A 13,634-nucleotide genomic window follows, 5' to 3' on the forward strand; every position below is an offset into this window, starting at 1 on the left:
GTGGAATAACAAAAAGTAGTCAATGATAAAACTGAATGAATTGGTTACATTAATGTTGACGACGTGCTCCTCAAGAACATCATGATCCCAAAATTTACTTTCAGCAGTAAAATGCAAAACAGACACAAAACTGTAATTACTTGAATTAATATATGCCATCCAAGCTTCACAATACATAATCATGATGTCAGATTGGACCATCGTGCTTCAGTGATGTTGCATGGGTCCCGGAGGGTCCTGAAGGGTAATTCTTTTTCGAAAAACTGATTTATGAAAAGATACGTGTACTATCAGTTCTCTAAAGAGAAGGCTAGTGACTGATACTGATGAAACTATCAGTGGGTGACAAGTTATCAGAGTCAGTCAGATAACTTGAGTCCAGAAGAGGCTTCAGTCAAATTGAACGTAAACAGAGAAGTGTTATGAACCTTACTGATTATCTGAAGATTTATCAGTTAGATTGATAACACAGGCAGCAAAAAGTAAACTTAGTTCAATAAGCCTTTTAACGAGAAAGACACAAACAAAATTCTTGGTTACACTTTTCAGTTAATCAATTTCAGTAGATATCAACAAGAGCATAAAAAGAGAATAACTTAAAGCAGATAAGGACACAAGAATTTTACGTGGTTCGGAAACAAAATTCCTACTCCACGGTCAGATGATCAATCTGACAATCACTCTAGCTTAATGCGTTGAGGTGCACAGCAAACCTACCAACACCACTATTGGTTGGATTTTACACTTAGCGCGCCTTGACACTCTCGTGTCCACACAGCGAAACACTAATGTCTTTGGAGACAGAACCTTTAATCTGAACTCCTTCTTGGCTTTCTGGGTGCCAAGGTAACCGAACTGTGTAGTTTTAGACCGGTACTAAACAATAACCACTCCAACTCTCTTTTCGCTCGATTGAAAAGGGATTTGGATTCTTCCAACTAGGATTACTGAGAATAGGTTCTCAAGTAATCAGAATCTTAGGCTTTGGGTAGAACAAGGATTTGCCTAAGAACTAAGAGAATATGTGTAATTAGTGATCTGATTTGAGCTTTGATGATTCTCTTCTTCGATTCAAACTTCTAATAGCAGTTGTAGGCTGAGTTGCAATTTTGACAAAGTTTCAGCTTGTTTATTTGAATTAATTGGTGAAGATTACAGAGTTCCTCAAGCTTTATTTATAGGCGAAGTCTTGAATGTAGCTGAGCAAAGACAACCCTTGATCTAGCTCCACCATTTTTTAGAAAAGTTCATCAAATAAAGCATGGTATCCAAGTACTCCCAATCCACTGTATCATATGCCTTTTCAAAATCGACCTTAAAAAAAAAGTACCTTTCTTTCTTTTTTTTACATCCTTAATGATCTCATTAAGAATAATAACCCCATCCAAGATAAACCTTCCTTCAATAAACGCGCTTTGACAATCAGAGATAACACTATGAATCACTTGTTTCAACCTGGATGCCAGCACTTTGGCGATGACTTGTACATGTAATTGATGAGAGAAATAGGGCGGTAGTCCTTCAACTCCACTGCTGCGTCCTTCTTCGGGATCAAGGCGATAAACGAAGGATTGCATCCTCTAGGCAGCTTTCCATGCAAGTGGAAATCATTCATGACTTCCAAAAGCTCCTCTTTGATCAAAATCCAATAAGACTTCATAAAATGAAAATTGAATCCATCCGGCCCTGGGCTTTTGCTTCCATCACAGTTCCAAATTGTCATCTTGTCATCCTCCTCGGTAAAAGGGAGGTCCAAATTATTCCTTGATCCCATCGACAGTTTTTTAAGCGCAAAATTGACAGGCAATTCTGGTCTGATTCCTCGACTGCATCGAAATTGCCTTTCAAAGTGTTCACTGATTTTATTTTTGACAATGAGAGGATCTTCGATCCAGCGGTCGTCAATAAGAAGACCAGAGAGATAGTTCTTTGCCCTTTTTCCATTTATGACTTTGTGAAAATAGCTACTGTTAACGTCTCCGTCCGCCAACCATCTTTCCTTTGCTTTTTGAGATAACAGACTATCCCGATTCTTCATTTGAATGAAAAGATTTGCAGTGGCTTCATTTCTTTTGAGGACTTCCTCCTCCACCAAGCCTCGAACTTCATCCACTTTGTCCCATTTCTCGACTTCAGTTCTAAGAAGGCCAATGTTCTCCTCGATCATCCCAAAGCTCTTTTTGTTCCAGATTTTTAGATCTTGCTTGAGACGTTTCAGCTTCTCTTTGAAAATATAGCTCTTCTACCCCTGAATTCCACTTTTGTTCCAAGAATCACGCATCACCTTTTCAAAGTCGGGATGGCTAGTCCACGAATTGATGAAACAGAAGGGTTTTGGACCCCAATCGACATATTTTGTTTCCAACAAGAGAGGACAGTGGTCTGACACTGTTCTTGGAAGCCCAACAACCTTGGTGTGTGGCCATGATTGCAACCATTTCTCATTTACTACGAATCTATCCAATTTAGATTTGCAATTTCCCTGTGGTTGGTACCAAGTGAATCTCATGCCTTGTAAGCGAATATCAATCAACTCATTATCTTTAATAAAACCATCAAAAGCCATAATATCCCTAGAATGAAAATTGAAGCTTCTCCGAGCTCTCTCTGGGGTATCCCTGATTAATTTAAAATCCCTTCCAATACAGATCCAAGAATCCACATTTTGCTCTACCACCGAGCTGATAATATCCCACAAAATAAGTCTCTCCGGTAGACTTTGTTGTGCATAAACATTGATAGAGCAGCAACAAAAGATACTTGAATTAGAATTCCATAGACCATTCACGAACACTAGCCCCGGAGCTTCCCACTGGCTGGATACAGAAAACTTTTCTGGATTCCACATTGTGAGTATACCTCCTAATCTCCCTTCGGCATTCCGCACTGCTATTTCTCCCTTCTCTGATCCCCAAACTGCAATCTTATCCATCTCTCCAAAAAATTCCAATTTTGTTTCTTGGATGAAGCAAAAATCAATATCCTTACTTCGAATCATTTATCTGATCTCCATCTTCTTGAGTTTACTCCCCAACCCTCTTACATTATAGGACATCACAATCATTGATCACACTTCATTTTGCATCTCCTCTGTCTCATCTCTAACTTGCTGATCTTGTCGTTCATTTGCCATAACTTCATCCTCGAAATTGCTTTCGAGCCCTAGAGATTTCCCAAATTCACAAATCTTTAGTCCTTCCTCATTTGGACAAGGAATGGACCGTAGGTGAGAGAGGTTCTGCGCGCTATTCTCCCGAAACATTGCGACCTAGCAGAGGACCTCTGTTCTCTTCCTCTAGCTGCACACCTTCGGAAATCCCAACACCTTCCTTAAAACTTGTTTGCTGCGATTTTGGATGAAATCATTTTAATTTCTTTTGAATGAATCTTTTAAGCCCAAATTTGAGAGAAATTTCTCTTCATCCCTTCTTCTTGTGGGATGATTTTTTCCTGAATTTTGTGGTCTGAGTGTTTTTGTCGACAATGAGGGAAATCTGGGTCTCCTCGACTTTTGACCAAGAAGAGTCAGAATGGGCCAAAGAAATTACTCTAGCATTTTTGGAGATGAGACCAGAACCGGACGACCCACTTGTCTGATCCTGAGCCACGAAGAAACTGGGCCCAGCGGGGTCGCTTATTGGGATTGGGCCAAGTCCATCCCAATCTGTACCTGGATTCCACCGCACACCTTCGGAAGGGTTTTCACGGGCGAGCAAATCCTGATTCCTCGGGGAGTCCACATCAGAAGGTATTTCTTGAATATGGGACCCCAATAATTGATTATCTGCGATTGGCGAGCCTTCTATATGGGGAACTGAAAAGACGGCTTCAGTTATTGGTGAAAAATGAAAGTTATTGGTGAAAAATGAACTGTCTGTTGCACCGATTGAGAACCAACTTCCAATTTGTCTGTGTTGGGATTTGAAACGAGATCCATGTCCACCTGCGCTTCCCCCGGAAAACTTAGAGACCCTTCTTCTTCGTCACCGTCCTCTGATGGCAACTCTTCCTCCGTCTCCGACCCCGAAGACTCTATCAGCGCATCTGCTTCCGTCAGCCACTGTTGGTCTGCCATTTCCTCAATCCTAATTTTAAAATGCTTTCCATTAATTCTGCATTCAATTATTCTATCAATGGATGCCAAGCCAGTAGACATCTGAACAAGCGCTGCATCCAGACGATCCTTATTCTTCATGATTTCATGCAGCTTGAGAACCATCCCCATTCGAGCTCCTGCCATCTCGAAAAACCTTGGGTTCCAGGCTTGGAGGGGAACCCCATACCATTTTGTCCAAACCATCCTTTGTGTGCTCACGTCGACGTAAGACCACGGTCTCACCCATTCAAACCAGAAAATTTTCCATTCATCCATCTCTGGAAAAATCTCCTACACCCCATGCTCATTTAAACTTTGAATAATGACCAAGTTCCCTCCTGTTAGGTCCCGGGGGTCTCGAATAGGTGTATGGGGGGGATACACCTATGGGCTATTTTTCTTTTCCTCAAAGTGAGGGATCTCCAGATAGAGATCTAAACGAAACTTTACACGCAAACAGTGACGCCTGTTAACTGAAAATAGTTTTGACCAAACAGGGTTGACGACTGATACTGAAAGCTCTTCAGTAAGGAGTTATCAGTTAAGTTGCTGAAATTTAACTGATGCACTTATGGGCTTCAGTCGAGTTTGCTAAAACAGAGATGATAACACTCTTCCTGACTATCAAAAGATAGATCAGTCAGACTGATATCATACGCAGCGGAAATTAAATATAGTTTCGCAATAGCCTCGGTTGAGCACGTTGTTGGTCTTAGGTTTCTCTTTGCAGTTATTCAGTATTCAGTTTATCAATTGAAACAACACAAGTAGGAAAGTAAAACTGAAAGCTGTAAACAACACAGAGACTTTTACGTGGTTCGGAAAAACCCTTTCCTACATCCACGGTCGGTTGATCAGACCAACAATCCACTCCGCAAGTGCTTAACAGGTGCACTGCAAACCAAACCGTGTGTTTGCCGGGTGCACACAACCGTACCACTGAAGAAAACCCTTCTTCAGTACCCACACTTCACTCGTGTCGGATTTCTCTTGCTTAGCACAACCCGCGCTAAGACTCTCAGAGTTAGAGTACCTTCCTGAACTCCGAATCACTCAAATACTCGAATCTTTCTTTCGGAAAAGAGGTTTGAACGGGTGTCAACTATACTGCAAAGAACAAGTTCTTTGTAGCAAGTTTGACCTTGGCTTCTAGGTAAACAGAGGTTTGCCTAAGGTCTAAGAGAATGTGTGTAATCAGCAGTGACTGATTTTGGCTTTGGAATTCTTTTCTTCGATTCAAGCTTTGGGGAGGTTAAGCTTTAGGCTGAGTAGCAATTTTGGTAGAGCTTCAGCTTATGTCGTTGAATCGGTGAAGGTTGAAGAGATGGAGAACTCTTGAATAGATCTGTTGACGTAGAACGTCCTCAAGATTTCTTCCGTTGGAGAGCAATTCGAATTTGGGCTGAGGCTTCAATCTTCGAGGTTCCTTGTCTGGTGGAAACGGCTCTCTTGAGGGACAGGAGATGTGACGTCTCTGATAAAGTAGCCACCAAATAGGAATGACCTCTGCAGAGATAAGATCCTGAGATCTTTGCATTTAATGCGGCTGTACTTTTGTGAGTACGTGGCTTCCTTTGAACGTTGGAAGATCAGTCCGAGGAAGAATGTTCAACTGATACTTGACTTTAGTATCAGTCCGCTGAGTCCACGTGGCACGCATTAAGTAATCAGTTCCGAACTGATTCTTCAACTGATACTTCAGTTGGTATCTTCAGTCTTCAGTCTTCAGAACCGCAAGCTAAACTAGAAACGAACTCTAACACTTGAGTTCAAAACAGTTCTAGTCTATTACAATTACGACCTATGAATTTTGTTATCATCAAAACAAGGATTAGGATATTCCACAAGGTTCCCAACACCTCCTAACGAGCTTACCTTGAAATTTCCGGAGCATTCACTTTTAATCTCGTTGCCATATTCATCCCACGCGAAATCTGTCTTGACGAATCCGGTGAACGACTTGTGGAGCCATTCCATCTCATCATCGGAAGCTTGGAAGGCCAGGACCTCGTCTATTGGCAGCGCATCATTTTCCGGCCAATGCATCTGCGAAGGACTTACCAATCTCGCGTGATCTTATTGGAATGTTGTAGCTTTTCTTTTTTGTCTCCACTGGATACAGTTTTCCTGCTTCTTTATTGATGTATTCACCTTCCTTCTCCAAGTTCTCCTTATCCTTTTCTGCTCTCTCAAATCTAGGGACGTAGCACCTCATTTTGTAGTTACCAATCTAAATGTTGTTAACCTCCTTCAAGATCTCTTCTTTGTCCAAAACATTCTGAAAACGCACAAAACCAAAAGGTTTTCCTTTGACATCTTTCTTCTTGGGACAAAAAATATCAACTACTCTCCCAATCTTGTTGAAACTTCTCTCCGAGTTGTCGATCCTTGTTCCTTCAGGGAAATTATTGAAGAAAAAGGTTGCAACTTCTTCTTGTGGTCTTCTCTCTCTCCAATTGTGAAATGAGGGGGGTTGGTATCTTGGTCGGCGCTCTCTCCTCCTAATCTCTCTCCATTCCTCCATTTTCCTAGCCCTTGCAAATCCTAAATCACCTAATTAAACGTTAACAAAGTGGCTTATTGATCGAGAGACTCCAAATTAAAGATAGAGAGAGATGTCATATATAGGACCCCAAGTTAGAGGATAATGTTGATAGAGATTAAGAAATATATAAAGGAGAATTTAGTTAAATTTGGAGGATAGGGAATAAGTGTATAATGTGTGTGGACGTGTGAATAAGTAAACGAGCAAATGGCTTATTGAATTTGCTAGCTAATTCTAATTTTTTCCTCCTTCACTAATTCAACAATACAAGTGCATACATGTATATACTTTACAATGTCGGCTAAGTAACCGACTTAGAGGGTGTGTTTGGTTGAACTCATGAGCTTATAAACTCCTTCAATGTGTTTGGCAAAATAAGTTTCTAAACAGCTTATAAGCTGTAAAATTAAATTTAATTAGCTTATAAGCTTTTCCAAAAGTAAATTCCTCTACTCTAACTTAATTATTTTCTCATTTTCTTATAAGCAACATTCATTTTACAAAAATATCTCAATTATGATTTTTTATTTTCATTATATATCATTCTAATTTCATCTCTAGATTTTCTATCCCTATCAAAAACAACAGCCAGCACGCACAAGAGTTTAAGTTCCCTGTCCGTCAGAAGATCATTGTCAGCAGGAAGTGGTGTAGCATAATTTGCTATATTAACGTCCCTATGTTTTGCTTGTTCAAATTTCTTACGTGAGGTGGAAATCAGATAACATAATCCAACCAACACTCATCACTTGGGGTTAAACAAAACACACTAGAGACTACTTTATTGAAATATTTGAATATAAATAATTAATTACAAGTAGGACCCTTAAATTTGTGGAGATGGAAGAAGAGGTCCACCAATTAAACCAACCTCCATTATCACGCAAACAATTAAATATCAACCAAATTAAATTTTAGTGGATCCAATAATTCTATAAATAAGCTTAATTAAGCTGAAGCTATTGGAGATCCATAAAGATTAATCTTAACCTTTTACTCTCAAGAGAAGCTTTTTTCTTCCAAGATGAAAGAGAAATTCTCATGCACCATTCTCCAAAGCGAGGCCCTCACTAAGGTTTATTTCTTTAACTTCTTAATTATGTATCCAAGAAAAAAAAAACAATACGAGTTTATTTATTTTGCGGTCTTGAGCATTTGTTATCTCTGTGTCCGGCATTGGGGTTAATTTTGATGAGAGTGGTAGGCGGCAGCCGCCGCATGCATACGGCTGCCGGAGAACGGTTTCCGGTGGCGGAACAGCTAGTTTCTTCTTCTTTAAGATAGGAAGCATTCATCTGCATCTATAAGCATATATATATAGTCACTTTTCCTTGAAGTTGATCAAAATATGCATAAGAACTACTGTTTGGAATTTCTAATTTTTTTTTAAAAACAAAAGTTTATGTTATTTCTATTATTGTAAATAATAAAAAAAATCTTTTTGCGGGAATATTGTAAAAGAATAATTTCAGTTCAAGTTAATTTTAGAATCGATGCTCTGCATTTTCTGATTTAAAAAATATGGAGTAGTGGAATCTTGACTTGGCACTGATAGATTCCTAATGTGATGACGTGCAGCACGCCACTCTATAAAAATTACCGAATATACTTTTTCTTCTTTTTATATATCCTTTTATTTCGTATTAATCCTACGAGTAAACAGACTAAGCAGTTGACACTTTTTTTATAGTGTATATCTTTAATTAAATCGTGGTAACCTAATTTATAATTTATTTATATTAATTACGATAACTTATCTTATTAAAATTTGACACTAGTTTCTTACATATTCATTGTTAACTAACAATGTAGAGATACCAAGACAGTATTTAATTTATTTCGATCTCTGTTGATTTGATTTGGCTTCGATTTATCTTATAGTTTGATTAATTTGTTGTTGCTGATTATATGATACATATAAAATTGCAGTACCTTCTGGAAACAAGTGCCTATCCTAGAGAGCACCAACAACTCAAGGAACTTCGGCAGGCTAGCGTTGATAAATACGAGCACTTGTATGTAGACATAATAACCCAAAATCTATACATAAAATTATAAAAATTTCAATTTGAAGCCACAAAATAAAGATATATAATTTTAACAGTTGACGATCGTATTGATTTTGTTACGTTTTTTAAAATGATATTATTATTTTCAGGAGTGCGATGAATGTGCCTGCTGATGAAGGACAGCTTATCTCAATGATGTTGAAAGTGATGAATGCAAAGAAAACAATAGAAGTTGGAGTTTTTACTGGTTATTCCCTTTTGGTTACTGCTCTTGCTCTCCCTGATAAAGCCAAAGTAAGTATTATAGTAAATTAATTTGTAGTGTAGATATACATATTTATGATTGAATTTGATTTTGTGTAGGTGATAGCGATCGATCCAGACAGAGAAGCATACGAGGTTGGTTTGCCATTTATTGAGAAGGCAGGCGTGGCTCATAAGATCGAATTCATTAATTCAGACGCAGTCACTGCTATCAACGAATTACTGGATAATGTGAGTCTATGCATTTAATTAAATGTATTTGAATAGAGAAATATAAGTGAAAATAATGAACAGGGAGAAGAAGGGACGTTCGATTTCGCATTTGTGGACGCGGACAAGGAAAACTACATCAAGTACCACGAGCTGCTGCTGAAGCTTGTGAGGGTGGGAGGAATGATCGCCTACGACAACACCTTGTGGTCCGGCACCGTCGCATTGGCCGACGATGATCTCACCCAGGAGTGGAAGGATAAGATCGGCGATACTCGCATCTTTCTTAGGAATTTGAACACCTTTTTGGCCAATGATTCTCGCATCGACCTCGCTCATCTTTCCGTTGGAGATGGCCTCTCGCTTTGCACCCGCCTTCACTGATTTCCTATCTTGCTATAAATAAATAATCCTCTTCACAAACACAAATCTTCACTTGTTCTCTCTTTTGCCAAAATAATCATTCACTTCTGCTTGTTACTATGATTTTGTAATTACTCCCAAATTATTTTTTCTCAAAATATAGTCCACTGTCTTCATTTAAATTATCTTAATATTTTTTTATTAAAATAATATTATTTACAATATTTAATAAAAAAAATACTATAAATAAGAGTAAAATAGAATAATTATATATAAAACTATACATGTCAAATACTGTAACATTATTAAATGTATTTTCTGAAACCATTTTTAGCGGGATGGTTGTGTTTGCCAACTTTTGACTTTGAGGAATGACCGAGTAAAAATACAAAATGATTGCAACAGATTATTTATATAAGATTTGTTGGAATAAATAGCATATTTAATACCATAATTACTTTGGTAATTAATGGAATTAAATGATATTTTTGGAATCTACATGTTGAGTAGATTAATTTGGCATATTTACTTGTTCAAATCTGTAAAGAATTGAATGAATAATTAATGCCCAAAGATATCCATGGTTCGGAGCACCTGTTTGCCCAAACAGTGCACGTGGCGACGGTTAAGGACCGAAGAGACACGACGGTTCGGACCACCTGTTTGCCCAAACCGACGTGGCAGCGGTTAAGGACCGAATAGACACGATGGTTCGGATCTGTTTGTCCAAACAGGACACGTGGCGACGGTTTAAGACCGAAGAGACACGCCTGTTCGGACCTCCTGTTTGGCCAAACAGTCACGTCAGTTCAAGGAAACCCCTGGACTACTATAAATAGGGCCCTCCATAATGAGATTAAACACACCAACGAATTCAGATAATTAATTTGTCATATTAGTTTAGTTTACATACTCAGTCCCGAGTATCAAGCCGTTCGACCGGATAGCGAACTCCTAGTGCTAAGGACTCGTCTATCATCCCTAAACCGTTGTATCTTGGGGACAATTACTGTAGATCCGCGAGCACAGAGCGGAAGTAATTTTGCCTTACGATTGTTATTTGGTAGTGTAGAAAATAGAATGACGATAAATGAAAAAGATGCAGAACCGAGGCGAGAATAAATTCTCTCTCTTTCTTAGGGAATGTAGTTTCAAAAAATATGGCATTTCTTGATTCTATAATTATTCTCTCATTTATATCGGGACTTTCGATTTGTGTACCAAGAATCGGTACGCACTACTATTGTTTGCATATCCTATGAAGATGCAATCAACAGTTTTTGGTCCTATTTTTACTTGTTTGGGTTTTGGTACTTCAACTTTTGCTAAGCACCCCCACACTTTTGTATATTTATAGGATGGCTTCCTTCCTTTCCATAATTCATATGGAGTTTTATCTTGTTTCTTTTGGGGTAATTTATTCAAAATTTTATTAGCCGAAAGAATAGCTTCCCCCCACATGTTATGTGATAGGCCTGAGCTTATCAACATAGCATTCATCATTTCTTTCAATGTTCTATTCTTTCGTTCTGCAACACCATTTGATTGTGGAGAATAAGGTGCAGTCGTTTGATGAATAATGCCATTTTCACGACAAAATTTCTCAAAAGGTGCAACATACTCACCATCTCGATCACTTCGAATCATTTTGATCTTGGTGTTAAGTTGATTCTCAACTTCATTTTTGTATGTTTTGAAAGCTTCGAATGCTTCGTCTTTGCTTCTCAAAAGATACACATAGTAAAATCTTATGAAGTCCATGTTCGAGAAGTTGTCAATTTTATGGTCAAATATATGGCGATTGTGTAGATGGCACAACAGCTTCATGATCGTGCATCGAGCATTGCTTTTTTGCCGCAGTGTCGAAGAAGTTGGGCACCACCAAGTCTACGTTTAAGGTTAACAGTTGGCGTCGCCGCCAATGGTCGGACCAACATTCACTTCTTCATCTTGATTTTCATATCTCTAATGCTCTCTCGATTTGATAATATTTCAATTCTAGGATTTATGGTTTACTATATAGTTGATGAAATTTTAATTGGCGGCATGCGCTGGTTTTTAAATAAGAATAGATTTTTTAAATAATTTACATATATATATATATATATATATATATATATATATATATAGGGTGTGGTTCTAGAGAGAACTACATTATTTGTGAGAACGGGAGAACCATCAAATCTAATGCATTCACTGTAAAAATTAATGCATTCGCTGTTAAAATTAATGCACTCAAAAAAATAAATAAAAATGCTCCCTTCAGAATTCGAACCCAGGATCTGCATTCATCCAACAAGATGATGTATCCACCGTAGATCTTGATGATCGAATGGCTGAAAATGGTTCTTCGTTCTTTTTTTATTTATGGTTCTTTCCTGAACCTCTCCCTATATATATATATATATATATATATATATATATATATTTGTGTATGTTTATTAAAAAAACTAATTAAGTTTATTTATAAATTTAATCAAATATGTTAAAAATAAAATAAAAGCAAAATAGGACATATATTATCTGTGCATATAAACGCGCATACGTTGGGCCATTAAATGGTACATACCTTTTTAATTTCAAATGCCAAGTTTATAATCCCAGCTACCGTGCTTTACTCACTTGGATTTTTAGTTGTTATGTAGGCAAGATGAGCCAAATCCAGTTAATATGAACCCGTTTAAAATATTAAGACCCATAATATTAACAACTATGATTGTATATAAATGAACAGAGCTACTCGCAAACTATTCAAAGCTCGATTCGATAATTAATGAGCTACGCTCGTGAACATGTTTGGATTTTTAGTCTGCAGAATCAAGCTCGAGTAATAAGTTGATCAAGAGCATATTCTAAATATATTTCAAGTTTTTCATAAACTTTTAACTAGCTCGAGCTTGAACCCCCACTTATACGAATATTAGACAAGTGTCACACGAGCTGAGCTCGAACCGATCTCGAGCTAGGTAGTTGGTTGGCGAATTGAACTCGACCAATAAGATAGAATTAAAGTTCGAGTAGAGCTTGAACACTCAAATATTTAAATGAGTCGAGCTCAAACCGACTAGCATTCAATTCGTCTCAACTTGTTTAGAGTCTTATTAAAGACCCTTACATTAAGACACATTCATTAAAATATGTAGACGTTGGGATAAAAAGTGATATGCATAAAAAGTGACACTAACTCATTTTTAGAAAACTATAACCTTGGTTATATTTGTTTTTTACTTGTGCAGAAAAAGAAAGGTATGTCGAGGACTAATCAAATATTTCCGGGCAAGGTGAAAATTAATTAAAAAAATTAACAAGTTAGTGATCTAAAAGAAAGGCTAGCGGTTTGAGAAAAACAAAAGGGTAGCTTGTCGTTAAAAACCGAAGTTAAATGGAATACGTCTTATTTGTACTTATAGGGTGTGTTCTTTTTTATGGATAAATTTATCATGAAATAAAGATAGATAACAAAAATTTATGTTTTTAAATATCTTCTTCTTTTTTCCTTATTTTCTACAAAAGAGAAGTCCACCATTTTTCATTCCTTCTTTCCACGTTAAGGAGGAATATTATCATTTCATTTTTGTGTGATAATATTATCCCTCATTGAAGTGAAAAAAAGAATAAAATATGATGAACTTCTCTCTTGTAGAAAATAAACGGAAAAAAAAAATATTTAAAGGCATAAATTTTTGTTATACTTCTTATCATATGATAAATTTATCCATAAAGAAAACACACCCATGAAATTAAAAATTATAATGTACATGATAATTGTTAAGATTCTTAAAGGTATATAATATTAAGGTGTACTTGTTAATATTGGTATTTGTGTCGATGACACCTAATCTGCGCTAACGGCAACCCATATTAAAAATGATTTTAGTTGTATTATTATAAAGCCACCTACCCTCCAGTTCATAATGCGAATGGGGGGTATACCTTGACCTTTTCTTTTTCTTTTCTTAAAAAATAATCGTTATTCACCAAATTGTTTGGCAGGGCCGCAGGGTAATCAACAAGTCTTTTCCGCCTTTCGAATTAATTGGAATTGGAAAGCTTATTAACCAACCCAATTAAAATCCCACAATTTAGTCACTATTTTTTTATTTTTTTATACATTAGCAAATTACATTCTTTATTATTACTTTTCTTT

The 13,634-nt window shown here is 37.2% G+C and overlaps 2 protein-coding genes and 1 long non-coding RNA gene across 3 annotated transcripts; 1 reads left to right on the forward strand and 2 right to left on the reverse strand.

The window, feature by feature from the left end:
* Positions 1–2,242: 2,242 nt before the first annotated feature.
* LOC130993894 (uncharacterized) lies at positions 2,243–2,932 on the reverse strand. The gene has a single exon (XM_057918929.1). It carries the CDS (start codon positions 2,930–2,932, stop codon positions 2,243–2,245), a length of 690 nt encoding a protein of 229 aa, XP_057774912.1.
* A 4,560-nt stretch (positions 2,933–7,492) lies between these two features.
* LOC130995613 (flavonoid 3',5'-methyltransferase-like) lies at positions 7,493–9,669 on the forward strand. The gene is made up of 5 exons (XM_057920967.1): positions 7,493–7,716; positions 8,571–8,656; positions 8,800–8,944; positions 9,014–9,145; positions 9,209–9,669. The coding sequence occupies exons 1-5, from the start codon at positions 7,666–7,668 to the stop codon at positions 9,506–9,508; spliced, it is 714 nt and encodes a 237-aa protein (XP_057776950.1). The 5' UTR covers positions 7,493–7,665; the 3' UTR covers positions 9,509–9,669.
* Positions 9,081–10,770, reverse strand: LOC130995614 (uncharacterized). The gene is made up of 2 exons (XR_009092228.1): positions 9,708–10,770; positions 9,081–9,658 (listed from the first exon to the last, which is right to left on the reverse strand). It is a non-coding gene; the product is annotated as an uncharacterized LOC130995614 (long non-coding RNA).
* Between the last annotated feature and the right edge of the window lie 2,864 nt (positions 10,771–13,634).

The sequence above is a fragment of the Salvia miltiorrhiza genome, chromosome 7 (genome assembly GCF_028751815.1).
Source record: "Salvia miltiorrhiza cultivar Shanhuang (shh) chromosome 7, IMPLAD_Smil_shh, whole genome shotgun sequence".
NCBI classification, from domain to species: Eukaryota; Viridiplantae; Streptophyta; class Magnoliopsida; order Lamiales; family Lamiaceae; genus Salvia; species Salvia miltiorrhiza.